This window comes from Bradysia coprophila (genome assembly GCF_014529535.1).
Source record: "Bradysia coprophila strain Holo2 chromosome IV unlocalized genomic scaffold, BU_Bcop_v1 contig_144, whole genome shotgun sequence".
Lineage (NCBI taxonomy): Eukaryota > Metazoa > Arthropoda > Insecta > Diptera > Sciaridae > Bradysia > Bradysia coprophila.
Window position 1 is genome coordinate 3,657,408 of NW_023503373.1, and position 14,450 is coordinate 3,671,857.

At 33.8% G+C, this 14,450-nt stretch overlaps 3 protein-coding genes across 3 annotated transcripts in view; all 3 read left to right on the forward strand.

The window, feature by feature from the left end:
- Window positions 1-848: 848 nt before the first annotated feature.
- Window positions 849-2,427, forward strand: LOC119071387. The gene is made up of 3 exons (XM_037176264.1): window positions 849-1,005; window positions 1,078-1,563; window positions 1,632-2,427. The coding sequence occupies exons 1-3, from the start codon at window positions 939-941 to the stop codon at window positions 2,333-2,335; spliced, it is 1,257 nt and encodes a 418-aa protein (XP_037032159.1). The 5' UTR covers window positions 849-938; the 3' UTR covers window positions 2,336-2,427.
- Window positions 2,428-4,963: 2,536 nt separating this feature from the next.
- Window positions 4,964-5,898, forward strand: LOC119071388 (heterochromatin protein 1-like). The gene is made up of 4 exons (XM_037176265.1): window positions 4,964-5,090; window positions 5,161-5,265; window positions 5,328-5,493; window positions 5,556-5,898. The coding sequence occupies exons 1-4, from the start codon at window positions 5,088-5,090 to the stop codon at window positions 5,702-5,704; spliced, it is 423 nt and encodes a 140-aa protein (XP_037032160.1). The 5' UTR covers window positions 4,964-5,087; the 3' UTR covers window positions 5,705-5,898.
- A 6,340-nt stretch (window positions 5,899-12,238) lies between these two features.
- The window catches only part of LOC119071391 (matrix metalloproteinase-2), a 128,963-nt gene continuing 126,751 nt past the window's right edge, over window positions 12,239-14,450 (forward strand). Inside the window, exon 1 of the mRNA XM_037176267.1 lies at window positions 12,239-13,292. Within this exon, the coding sequence (XP_037032162.1) occupies window positions 13,170-13,292 (123 nt within the window). The 5' untranslated portion in view covers window positions 12,239-13,169. The remainder of the gene's footprint in view (window positions 13,293-14,450) is intronic.

The window sequence follows — 14,450 nt, forward strand, 5'->3', positions numbered from 1 at the left end:
CCTCACTGATATAAGGCTGTATACAAGAGACTCGTACTAATACTCGCGCAAGCGCTCGTATACTTCTCTTATATGCAGCCTTATTGCAGTAATGTACTATTACATCATTGTTCGCACATTTTTATTTTGACCTAAAAATTTTCACCACACTAATGCGATGCCCGAAGGCCTTTTTTTGCATGGGGTAATAATGGTTTTTAATTTTCCCCAAAAGCGCTTTTTTGAGCCATCTCGGTTCTGTTCTGATTACTCTTTATTGTCAACTTCACCCCAGAAAATAAAAAACCATAAGTGCTTTCGTCACTGAACAAAAGATTCCTTGAATGTTTAGGTCATAATATCACGACACTAGAGAGGAAGAATACAGAGAATTAGATCGAAATTGTCAGTTTTTGTGATTCTCTAACAGTAGTATGCCTCAAACTATGACCTAGTGCAAATTTTTTGAGGATAACATAACTTAAGGCTATTTCAGCTGTTGAATTAATTAACCTCGTACTTAAATCGAATGTTGGTGGTGTATACACATACGTTCGTACATTAGCTTAAAATTCAGGCTAAACTGCAACAGAGAATTCATGTGCATTGTTTACGTTGTGACGTCTGTGAAATATAATAGTGAAGTTGATTACCATTGCCCCTCCATATTTTGCTGTTACCAACTTTTCCCTTCTTCTTGCTTTCTGAAAAAACACTCCAAATGTATGTTTTTCGCGACATTTAAACAGTCGGACGAATTAATTAAAATGAACAATGAAACAAAAACACTCTCTTGGTGTGCGATTGATTGTTCATTGAATGACGTCGGTACCACACATGCAACGAACTATATTAATATTCATATGTTACATCATTAATTCGACTCTTCCAAATCGTTTATTTAAGCAATTACTTAATAGATTCCCTCAGTCGTTCGCAATAAGCGCCATCGATAAGTCATGATGAAATTTTTTAAATTTTCCTTGTGGTTCGTCATTTTCATTGAGTGTGCGATATGTATTTATGGTATGAGATCAATAATTTTATGCTGTTCTTTTTGTTAGAAAAAATCTGATTTGCGTTTTACAATCGAAATAGCTGGCATTGCTCAAACGAAGGCTGGATGTGACCTTAAAATACCTGTTGATGTTCCGAGAAATGAGCCCGTATATTTGGTCCAACACCAACATAACAACTTTTCGCTTTTTAAACCGATTGGCGAAACGAATACGTTTTCATCGAGTGGAAATCTCTTTGCATTTTGTCCTGGAAAGAAAAATTCCATTCAGATTGAGCAGCATCCAATCGACAGTAATTTAACTGAAATTACTTGTGGCAATGCTAATTTCCTGGTAAACGAATTCGGTGACGTTGGTAATTTGAATAAAATCAATTGTACTAAGGGCGTGCAAGCAGACATCAGTATAAAAAAGAAGCAAACATGTTCATCAACGGGATATATTATCGACGTTGGTTTCAAATTGACAAACAAAGTGTTTTTGCCAACGTTTACAATATGTTTCGATAATACCAATTGGACGCCGATTTGGAGTAAACATGTCATCAATGGAAAATCTATAAAATGTAACTGTCTCCGACTGGTTTTACAATAATTGAATGATTGCAAAACGGTTATGTGATTTATGTTTCAGTTAACGTTAAAGAGAATGGTCGCCGTGAATTCAAAGCAACCGGTCTTCCGACAAATGCTCGTCCATCTGATGCATACAAAAAGGCGACACAAATCCCTCATTTTACAGAATTACTTGGCACAGCACAGACGGAAACATATTTCAGTTCCAGTTCATTTTTGGCACGAGGTCATCTCACTCCCGACGCTGATTTTGTGTTTCCGAGTGCTCAGTGGAGTACCTATTTCTATTTGAACACTTGTCCACAATTTCAAACTGTGAATGCAGGCAACTGGCTGGGAGTTGAATATTTAGCTAGAAAGTTGGCACAACATTATGATGTTGAAATGGAAATTTTTACCGGTGGTTACGATAATTTGAAACTACAAAACGCAGCTGGTGGTTTGAAGAGCATGTATTTGACCGGCGATGAAAAGTACAAGGTACCGAAGTGGCTGTGGAAAATTATCAAAAACAAATCTACCAATTCGGCAATTGTAATGATTACATTAAATGATCCGTTCGCAAAGGAAGATGAAATCGAGGAATTCTGTACGAACGTTTGTGACAAAGCCTATGTAAATTCCAAGCATTTCAAGACGATACGGAAAGGTTACACTTTCTGCTGCGATCTACTTGATTTCAGACGAGTTGTGACTAATCTACCACCAGAAGCTACAGCCGGTAATTTACTAAGCTGCTCCAATGTTATATTGGACGACTAAATTGGGAGTAACAGTTGCGATGATGTTGGCAACGTTTGTGACTAAACATAATAGGATCTATGTTTTAAAAATAAAGCACATCAATCGTAGCACAGAGGTCTTTTGATTTTTATATATTGGACGCATCGGTATTCTAAAGTACTGTTTGGAACAGGTCAGAACTACCGAAATCTGACTCAAAAATACCTAAAACTGATGTGATCCTTTTTCCCCTGAAACCAGAGCCCGAATCTGAAAATTTATATGAAAATTACGGATTACATGAAACCTGACCGTCATATCAACCAGAGGTCATCGTTTTATTTAGAACGAAAAATGACGATAATGATTATAGTGTTAAAATCCTTGCAAGCGCCCAGATAAGAAAACGGTGGATGACTGTCAACGTTTACAAATAATTATTACTAGGCAACACAGCCACAAATGGTGGATAGGTGCCTTGACGTAATATCCAACGCACTATGCCACCATTTGTTGACATCCAAAAAGTTTCAAATTGTTACCAAGCGAATCCTCGCGTACTTAAAGCTATTTTCATCTTATAAAGATGAGAAGCTACATGTTGTTGACTGTGTTCTTGTAATACATACAGACAGGTAGTAAATGCATTCGTCACCTGACAGCTGGTGTTCTTTCACTCTTGTTAGGCTTGTAACCGTCACACACACACACATATATGCAGGATTACAAAATAATAGTTATTTACGGATCTGTTGTGGACGGTAGATTTTATGCAATTTCTCGAGTTGGAGGCCGAACGAAGAGATCAATGGACCAGAGCAGATACATTTACAACTGTTCACGCCGAGGATCTAAATTACGAGAAAAATTCTGAAATTTGTGCCGAAGTATGAGTGGTACTCTAAATAGAGTACTGAAACGGGATAGTGTATGAAATAAATTTTGAACTGTCACTTGAGGCACTTTTGCTTGAAGGCATACAAAAGCAGCTATTGTAAGATGTGCATTATTCACTTCTAGAGTCCCAGTATATATAGATCATCTTCAAGGACGTTTGAAATGGCTACGGGTATGCTCATTCGATTAATAAAACATCAATTTTCAAAAAGTCAATATCATCCGAATGTTTTATCGATAATCGATAAAGATCGACTGATAATTCGATATTTTTCGATTATCGATAAAACGTTAGATTGATATTGTATCGATCATTTGGAAATTTTATCATCGATTGATGATGTTTTTCAAGTGAACCTCATACAAGAACAAGATCATGCGTAACACTTGACGTGAGGTTACTTGATCTATAGATCATTTTCATTATACGGTACTTGTCAACATAACCACACTTAATTTTTCGTCAAGTAGTCCTTAACCTCAATCAATTGACGTTAACTGCGTTCAATTTACTGATTTTTATATGAAAATCGTTCGTTCAATTCATTCGATATTTTTCGACATGTCTGACAGTTGGGATCGTGTCTGACGTTTACAAGGTCATGAAAATGATCTATTATGATCTATCGTGATATCTAAATGGAAAAGTCCAGCAGGATACAATAATTTTGCAAAGGGACAGAGACATTTATTCAGAGTTAATTGCGGAGTATTTACGGCAAAGTTAAGGTGGTTTACTATGGCAAATGTTTACATGTGATGTAATGCGCCTTTACCTGGCCTTAACTTTAGACGTAATAATAAATGTCTTTTGGACTCAGACGAGTTGTAATAGTTTCAGTACTATTGTGTTACTGGGAGAAAATAGTATGTTACATACCAAGGATCAAAAAGGTGTGTTTTAGACCACGGTGGTGAAAACGTCCTTAGTCTCCGCTCCGCTTCGCGTCGCTCCATCCCGTGGTCTAAAACACACCTTTTTGATCCGTGGTTTGTATACTATTTTTCTTCCTGGAGTACCAAAGTCACATTCCGAACAAAACATAACAACAAAACTGAACAACATACCGGTGCAAAAGCATTCCATATTAATGCCGAAAGTAATCCGTATGAATGTCTAAAGAAGTCCGTTCCGTGTGCATGTATTCTCACAAATGTCGAAAAATAAGCAATCTGTAGGAATGCCGAAAGACATCCGAATGAATGCCGAAAGCAGTCCGTATGAATGCTGAAAGCAATCCTTATGAATGCATTGTCACAAAACACTAAAAACATTACATTCGCGTACATACAACAACTTGACACATTTGGGAAAGAATAAAGATAGGATCGAAAATGACATAAGTGGGAATGAAAATTGAGAGAAAATAGTAGGGGAGAATGTTGTTCTTTCGGTACTAAATTTGGTGAGTGAATGTGACGGTTTTGGTACTACAGGAAGAAAAAATGTTTTCTCACCTAGAGGAAAGCTTATTTTCGAGAACAAATTTTCTAGAATTTTCTTAAAAATGTGAAAATTAAAAAAAATAGGTTTTTGAAAAAAATAAATAATAAACAGTAACGACTACCCTCAGTTTTATATTTATTTAAAGAACTTGTAGTTTTTGCATCTAAAAATGAAAGCAAAATAAAATGATCGATTCTGGTTTTTGACAATTGAATTTCAATTGTCAAGAACCAGACTCGATCATTTTATATTGCTTTTACCTTATTAATACAAATTTCAAAAATGGCTAGAACTCTTTTTATTCGGCTGATACAGTCAAACACAGTTCTGATACAAGTGCCCTTCAAACAGTGTCACTTGAATTGTCACATGTTGAGCTCCATTTTGTGAAATAAATTTACAACCCAAAGAGTGGATCTTTTAGATTTTGTTCGAAAATCAATTGAAATGGTAAATATTATTAAAATTTTCCAGTTGTTTGTCATCCCTACAAAGTGACATTGTTTTTTTCTGTTACAAGGGATCAAGGAAGAGAAAAGCAGCAGTAGAAGTTACAAATAATGTTTTGGGACCTGAACAATATGAAGTTGAAAAAGTTTTGAAAAAAAGGACACGCAAAGGAAAGGTAATCTAAAATTAAGATCAACCGAATCACCGCTGTGCATTTACTGATCCATCAACTTTAAGACTGAGTACTTGATCAAGTGGCTTGGCTATCCATCGTCTAGTAATTCTTGGGAGCCAAGCGAAAATCTAGACGCGGCTCTGCTCGCATCAATTGAGGAGGAGGCAGAAAAGAGTGACGAGTATCGATACAAATTCGAAGAAGGCTTTAGCGTCTTGAAAATTTTGGGTAAACATTTTGAATTGTAACATCCACCGTATCACTGCCTAAGAGTTATACTTACTTACAAGCCGCCAAGATGGAAAACGACGAAATGATGTTTCTGTTCCAATACAGAAATACCAATGAAGGAGAATTCGTTCCAGCCAAAATAGCCAATGTTAAATTCCCTCAACTCGTTATCGAATACTATGAAGGAATCACTTTGTGGACGGACTGAGCAACTTTAAGATGAATTTATTTATATATTCCGATGGGAATAAGATTTTTTTTCACAATTTTTATCAATATATTTACATGCTACGATGAAGTTAATCAATGCCTGATGATGGAATTCAGTTTTCTGAATTAAAGTTACAATAAAAGTAATTAACTCGAAAGAAAAATTGAATCACTTGCGGTGTCACTACAAAATAGTTCAATCAATATCATCGCCTGGCGTATAATATTCAATCACGTCTGCTTTGTGTAAACTTTGTTCGTAAATAATTTCGATGAAATTCGTGTTGAATTACAGTACATAATAACGGAATGGTATAAATGTGAGACTGCGGTTTGAGGAACTGCTAGCTGCTTGTGAATGCTTTAAGTATGTTTGTTAATTCATATTGAAATCTACATTACGTGCTGTATTCGAGTAAGAAAATTTTAATTTTTATTGGAGAACAATGACCGAGAATCGCTGACATTATGTGCTAAGCTGACTTTGTAGTGAAAAAAAATGCTACAAACTGCAATTATAGCTGGTATTTCGTTTATACTATTTAGTACAGGGATCTAACAATTTCAATCCAAACAATGTCATACAATTCAACATGAATTACCAATAGATTACATTACGCCGAACATGGGCGTTTTTTGGGCCATAATATTTTGCTCATTGACCTTCATAAACGTGCACAATTTGACTTTATTCACATTTCGCATGTTGGAGTAATTGATAAAAAACGATTTTCGCGACCACTTCGGAGAAAAATTTTCTAAGGACCGTGACAGCCCCACAAAATATTTTCGGGAAAAACGTTGTTCCACGATATTCTTAGAATTGAACGACGATCCATACATCAATCGGATCACCGTCGGCTTGAATCCCGACTGTTCGAAGTTTTGGCGAATTCACTCTTAACATAGATTCAATTTTCGTCATTCATGATTTTGACCGAAATACTTCACTTTTGACTACGACAAATGAATGTCTGTCGTCGTGAGTCTCTTAAAAATTTTCTTGTTTTTCTGACACAAAAAATCGTAATAGTTACGCGGCACACTTGTATTATCCAACATCAAACGTTATATAAAAAATCTTCTACTTCATTCATTGTAACAATTATTTCGCTTTTATAAAGTAGTTAGAATACATAGAAGAGATGAAGAGATCATTGATTTAATTTTATAAACGTCTAATCGCTAACAGTAGCCAGTTTCTAAAAGGTTAGCTTAGCACTAAATCATATGTTTTGATTTACGACACATCAGATTTAACTTGATATCATTTGACCTCTTTCGAAAAAAAAGAGTTACACACACTCCTCTCTACCAAAATAAAAAGAATTAATTGCATTTTGTAATTTTTCGTTTTGGTCGTTAGTCACTTAATTCTTAGTCAAGCGACTAGGTCTCGGTTTCATCGAACTTTCACCCAAGAAACGTTTTTTTTCTTCCGGAAATTGTAAGAATTTATTGATTATTGACAGAGAAAGATGCGATGGTCGCAGTCATGAACTTCTTGTCTCATTAACTTTCGTCTGTCTGGCATACTTTTAAATATTTCGATGCGGCCAATTTATATTAAAATTTGTTTAAAATTTAATGATGAGTCAATATAGTGAACTTCTTATTATATCCGCTGAATGAATGAGATTCATTTTGTGCGTATCAAAATTTAATGACCAAATAGAACTTCATGGAACTGAATTAACACAAATTGGCCAAAAAAACTTTTATCGATATTATCGGAACATTATGATTAATTTTAAATGTAACTTGTCATGTTGTCGCTCATTCATTCATTAATTTCGAAAAATGGGAAAAACCCAAATATGCACAGCTAAGTCGCTAAGTCAGCAAGGAAGTGAGTAACTGTTTAAACACCTGTTAATTGTAAAAGATTGAAACGGCGGCGGTTACCGCTTATTATTTTGTATAATTTAATAACATTTACAAACATTCGTGCATGGCAGTCGTGGAATGAAGAACAAAAAATTAACATTTTTTTGTTTGCAGCAACTTTTTTTCTGGTTGTATGGTATAATATAGACACAAAGTCAATGGAGTGCTCGTTTTTGTTTGTTGCTATTTTTATGGTTGTTTGGACAAGACGATTTTTTTCGTTTTTGTTTCAGTAGTTTTTCGAACAATACGGCTGATCATGAATATGACTAAATTTAGCTTCTTTGTTACAACACGTTTATCCGCGTTTATCAAATTGAGTCAATATATCACACTATACATGTGGTACTGCGTAGTTAGTACGGTAAAAAGAATACGTTTGATTTCTTGGAAATATATCAACAATTTTTGTGAAACATTACCCATAACCGCTTTAGTCACATAAATAAATTTTGATAAGGAAAAATGCATCATAACAACATTGTCGTTGTTGTTGACAAATAAGATAACCCGTTTCTATAAAACGTTTAATTGATAAATAATTGAAATGTGTCTATTAAACAAAACGCCGATTTATGAATGGCTCGTTGACTGTAACTATGGCATGCTATTTATGTTTATACTTATTAAGTTCACAATCCGCTACAGAATTATTATCTCCAATCTCCATTAAATGGATATTGTCTTACAGCCACTTGAATAAATAAATCGAGATTAAGTCTTTCAACCAATTTTTTTTATTTTTCTTATTTCGCACAGATGATGAAGATCATGAAGATCAATGTGAACGCATTACTGTTGAAAAGATTTAATTTAATTGAAACAGTAAATATTTGTTTAAATGCAGAGATAGAGTGCACACCCCACACGGAATTGATATTTTGTTGTTTCTAGCTCATTTTGGTTGTAAATTTGCTGTTTACATTAAGTTTTGTTGATTTGTATACATTTTGTACAACATTTTCGGATTGATGTTTATTTTGCGTACTTTACTCGGGTTTATTGATATTCGAACTTGCTGAGTAATTTAACCTTTCATGGACTGGTGAGCATTCGCCAGTGAAATTTTTGAATCAATAACAACAAATCTATTACTTCTTTTAATCCACGTAATTTCAAGACACTATAATGACCATACCATATTAGCCAGTGTTCATTACTTATTTTTGTCGTTGCCGTCGATAACTAGAGCCATCTGAATGGGCTCATATAATAAATGTTTCTATTTGAGAAAATTGTATTTGAAGTACGCAGTCTAGTTGAAAATTATTGGTAGTAGAAAATAGATATTGATATTAATAGGGAGCGAAAGTCAATTTTTCGTATGAATTGAGTTAATTTGAGGCATGTCTCGAGGTCAACGATCATACAAAAACATCACTTTTCACAGAGAGTTTATAAAACTGGATTGAAAAAAATATAAACGAATGACTGTTTGTTGCTGAAAATGTTTCGCTGAGAGTTTCGAAAATAAGAAACTCCTTCCAAAGAAATTAATTTCGCCATCACACTATGACCAGACCATCTAATATCAGAAAATTTGCATTCTAATCATTTATTTCGTCTTGCTATGAATTTCAATTACCGTACAATGTCTCTGCATATATAGTTCTTTCCTCGGATGTATTATCAAATACTTATAAACCGAAGCAAGCACTATAATGCCAGTATATAGAGTTTGAGGGAGGCATTGAACGTAAAATGTTACAAGAAGGAAAAGGAAAAAAGAAAAATCTCAACAGCAAAAATGCATTTAAGACGCTGAATAATGAAAACATTCATAATTTCTTAATGCAATTTTCTAAGGAATTTGAAAAGTTATCCTGAATACATTTTGCATTTATATTGCGCATAGTGTCAGAACTTTATGTTTTACATACTTGATGGTATGATTAACGGCAATACATACATAAATGAAATATTTATTCTCCTGCTGTTGACAAAATTTCACATTCCGAATCATTGTATTATTCGCTGTTGTGTTGTTGGGAACGAGAATATAATATATGGCTTTTTGTGCTCCCGAAAAAGCAACACACCGGTTATGGTATATTTGTGCCGTTTATGCTGTGATATAAGCGCCATTTAAGGATCACAATTTCAATTCGATTTGACATTGTTTCAATGATTTGCCGACTCGTATTTTATGTTTTGTCTTTTAAGAAATTGAAGACGACGTTTTGAGTTGCGTACCATATATAATTCAATACATAAAGTGGATGTCAATTTCAAAAAATAAAATTCTAATAAACAACTTGTCACCATACCGACAAAAACAACAGTTGAACAGGTTAGGTTTCAGTATATTCAGCAGGATTTCTATTGAGATCTCTGCATAACTTGTAGATATGTTTAGATGTATAACCCACTTAAAAAAACCCGAAATCAAGCAATGACGCAACTTGTGAAATTTAACACTTGCATTTGCATATTTACCATAGATCCAACGACCAAATCAAATAAATGCAAGAAAATTAACATTAAAATTCAGCACTGATTAAAAGAGTGAAGATGACTAATAGTAGTGTGAAATCCAACTGCACAGCATCCTCAGAAGGGGATAAGTAAGTTCTGGAAAAATTAATTGTTTGGAGTTGTATTAAACTATCAATAATTCAAGTTGATAATACAAAGAGAAGTTTTGTCCTAAATGCAATCAATCCATCAACCATCACCAATCCATTCCGAAATTTGTTTCTTACATCTCGCAGTTCGACGTTCTAGTTCTGGATGCAGTTATTCACTGTGTAAGCAATTAATTACCCGAAGAAAGTGATTGTTGTTTTCTTCTTAATTTATATACGAAAGACTATGAGATTTTTTATGGGGGGGTTCGCTGTACCCTTTACGATTTACGATGTAGCAATTTCTGTTAGAAAAATAATTAGTAACAATTTGTAGTGCTTCTACTGTCGACTATAAAGTTTTTTTTTTGCTGCTGTAGTCTGATGATGATAAGAACCATGAAAATGCAACATAGAAAACTCTCTTTCGATAAGCAAAGTACATTAACCTAATACAATGAAACAACTAGTGGTTTTCATTGCATTTTTGAAGAAATTTATTTCTAAACTTTTTTTGTTGCGGAAATGTTATTGTAGTTGCTCGCTTGTTTATTGCTTTATCAAGATGAATACAACGAAATTCATTCTTGTGATTCGTTTGATAATAGAGTACAAAATTATAAAATTACTAAATCTTACCCTATCGCTTGCTTTGAGGTTATGATCTTGGGTCTACAAAATCTATTACTTCATTAGTCCAAACCGTCCAAACTTATACTTTGAATCAGACCGCTTACTGCCTGTCGTCGCTACAGAAAACAACTTCATCATCGTAGGGGAAAGGTAAATTTTAACCTTTCATGGGCATATCAATGCATATCATTAGATCAGTCATCGGATCTGTTACTTTATTTAATCTTTGAATGTTTGACAGACTGAAATAAAATCTTTCATTTCATTCGTTTTAACTTGAATCTGGCTATACAAGACGACATCGGCTAAAGCTCATTGGTCATTTTTACCGTTTTATAAGTAAAATGTAACGTAGCAGTAAAACAGTTTTTGGATAACAATTTTATTCATGCGAGCGTTGACCATAATTTAGTCATCTGGAAATATATTTTAAGCTAACCAACTGGAATGATCTACAAGACGTTTTTCTGGTCATCGATCCTCTCAGTGTCTGTCACAATCTGGATCGCAACGAAGAGTTCAAGCTGTTAATACAAGAAAAGAAACAGCTGATTAAATAACATTCGTAGTTGGAGCTCCCAATCATAATTATTAGAAATTCAGTGAAACATTGTATAAGAAGTAATTCTCTATAAATGACTGTTTGAAATGTATACCTATTTTTAAGCCTAAAAATACTGATTTCGAAAGAAGTTTGGATAATCATCAAAATGAAAACAAATAATCAATCAATCGGTTGTTCCTTATCTTCTAAAGTGCGATATAGCGAAAAGAATTACTTTAACTGAAAGAATTGCTTCAACAAAATATTTTCTTTACTTCAGGTCTTTTATCCCTTTTTCTGAAACGAAGAATCGCAGAATCCGTCGAGAAATTACATAGCATTAAGATGACATCAAAAATTGTACATCCATTCACGATAAGACCCAGCGGTATAATTTTTATTCATATAAATTTGTCACCAAGTGTGTCATTATCGTCAACCTTTTGCCTCCTCTATCCTAATTTCAATCCTTAACTACAGCGCCGCATACACGTTATACATTTTATTTTCCAAAATATATATTTTCTATGTACATCATATACGCGGAGAATCGGCGCCGGTCTCTCCCGCATAACATCATATAAAAACGCAATATTATATTGACGACTCGACGCTCCCAACAACAAACATATAAAGAGTGTAAATACCAAAACTAATATGCGATCGTTGTTGAATCGTTACATGCTAACAGAACCGCTGCTGAGCAAATAATGAAGAAAAAAGAATATTATTATGGGCAGAGATACGAAGCTAGTTCAAGTCGAGTCATATGTGTTTATAATACAACACACCAAAAAAAGCATAACAAAAATTCAGCGTTGAGGAGGGAGAACGGAATAGTTTTGAATAGGCCTGAACCTTTTATTATATTAAAGTAAAATTCACATTTTAGTTTTTTACTGGCATTGCATTCGTAATGCTACATCGAGAGTTCGTTGCTGTCTCTGTATCCACATATATATGATGCGATATCGTGCGTGAATTGTAGAGTTAACTTTTCACGTAAACAGACGCACGCGTATAATTCGTTTCGTTTTGTTAATATTGTTCGAGTATATTATTATACACCAAGTGCATTCTATTCTAATAGTTGGATTTTCCCTCAATACAAATGCATTTTATAAGAAATTTTTGGTTTCGGTTCCTCGTATTATTGTGAATATTTTTGTTTTGTTTAAAGAAAAGTTGCTGTCCTTTTAAAACTACTTAAAAAAAAATTGTGAAACCTTATTCAACCAGAACCAATTCTCGAAAATATCAACATAATATTTTGGTTTGTGTATAATACACAGTGTGAACAACAAAGAACGTGCGGCGAGGTTAACAAACAAAAACGTCGTTCCTATAACAACCACAAGGAAAAACATCGGAAAAAATATCCTGATGATGACTAAGATTAACGTTCGATAGAACGAACATGTCAACGAAATGAAATCGACCAACAAAACCATAAAAAAATTTTCAATTTGGTGCGGGCGAAATTCAGCATTAGAATTTATAAAGAAAAAAGTTATTTTTTAATTAATTAATTATGCTGCGAAAAATGTAAAAAAAAGAATTAATCGAAAAACGTCTAACTAGAGTAGAAATAATACCATAAGTGGTGCCGTATACGTAATAATATTATATTCATGATTTGAAAACGTCTATTCATTCGTAGCTGAATGTGGTTTTACAATAAGTGGTTTTTATTCATAAATGTTATTAAGAAAACAGTCAAAGAACGAACAGTGAAAGTGCAATAAAATTCTAATTTTTTTTACTCGTTCTTCTCCCGCAATTATTGCACATTAGTGTCTTTAATTTTAATTGAAATAAGCATTATAATCATAAAAATGCTGTTTTCAAGTTCTAGTGGAACGATAAATTTTATGGAATTGGTCTGTATGACATGCTTCATACTTGGGATTACACATGGCAAAGCAACAAATAATATTAATCATTTTAGTGATGAAGTGGTGAGTTTTTAATTATTTTTAATTTAAGTCGACGTTAAAGGATGATTTAGTGTGCAATTAAATTGGAAAAGAAAATGTTGTCGAAGAATGCAGCAAGAGGAAAATATACTTTACCCCTTTACAGACATCAATTCAAAATTGTATTGGAGAATATTCGTATTTGTTCTCTTGCTCTTTCGCTATCCACTCGCCTTGTCCATGAGAAAGAAGGAAACTGTTATTTCCAAACATCTTCACTATTCGTGATTCACTAATCTGTGACTTCTTTTGATCTATTAGTTTTCTTTTTCATCGATAATATCACGGCAGAGTAAAACAAACCGGGCAGGGAAGGGTTCATTTTTGAAATGTCAAACAAGTGACTTACTACACTCTATGAAAATGAACTCAAATGAACACTGGCATATGTTGAATAATTTTACTCGCAAAAAAAGGTTTACTTTACTCTGCCGTGATAATATTGATGTAGAATCTACTACTTCATTTTTTATTATTATTTTTTTTTCATTTTGGTAAAACATACATTTGATAAGATGTTATGAATGACAGCGCGACGCCTACTTTTGTAGTCGGTACGCGTCGGTCGGTAACAGGAGAGAGATTACGGCATCAGTTCTCTTTTCTCAATTCTTTCTCAATTCTACCTGGTAGTTTGCAATAAAGTTAATGTCAAGTTGACATTGTCAACAGAAAAATAATGTAATTTTTACGCGAGGGTTTTAAGTCAAATGCCATTGTATAGCAAATGACCTCAGGACTTTGGATACAACGATAGCTAACGTTTTTTTCAAACCCAAGAAAATATAGGACCAATAGAAAAACTGATTCCGGACTCCTGAGGTCATGTATTAAACGATGGCATGTTATTTAAGTAAAATCCGTCCAGTAAAAAATTAATTAATTTTCTGTTGACATTGGCTTTGTTGCAGCGACGCGACATCTTTAAGTAAAATAATGAATTGTACTCTATCAGTAGAGTTGACATAGAATAGAGATTAAAGAGAATTGATGCCGTAATCCCTCTCCAGATGTTTAGAGGATAGTATATTACCATGACTTTTCCTTGACTCTTCCTTTCTTTTTAAATCTAAATTTCTTCAATGTCATTACCTGTCTATAATTATCCGATAATTTTGCTGAAAGACGAATTGCACATAA

Excerpts from the sequence above, each read along its gene's own strand:
- LOC119071388 (XM_037176265.1), top strand. Across the intron at positions 5,266-5,327 it reads AAAGGACACGCAAAGGAAAG|ACTGAGTACTTGATCAAGTG; the intron begins GTAATCTAAAAT and ends ATCAACTTTAAG. Across the intron at positions 5,494-5,555 it reads TAGCGTCTTGAAAATTTTGG|CCGCCAAGATGGAAAACGAC; the intron begins GTAAACATTTTG and ends CTTACTTACAAG.
- LOC119071387 (XM_037176264.1), top strand. The coding sequence starts at position 939 with ATGATGAAATTTTTTAAATTTTCCTTGTGGTTCGTCATTTTCATTGAG. Across the intron at positions 1,006-1,077 it reads GTGTGCGATATGTATTTATG|CTGGCATTGCTCAAACGAAG; the intron begins GTATGAGATCAA and ends CAATCGAAATAG. Across the intron at positions 1,564-1,631 it reads CAATGGAAAATCTATAAAAT|TTAACGTTAAAGAGAATGGT; the intron begins GTAACTGTCTCC and ends TTTATGTTTCAG.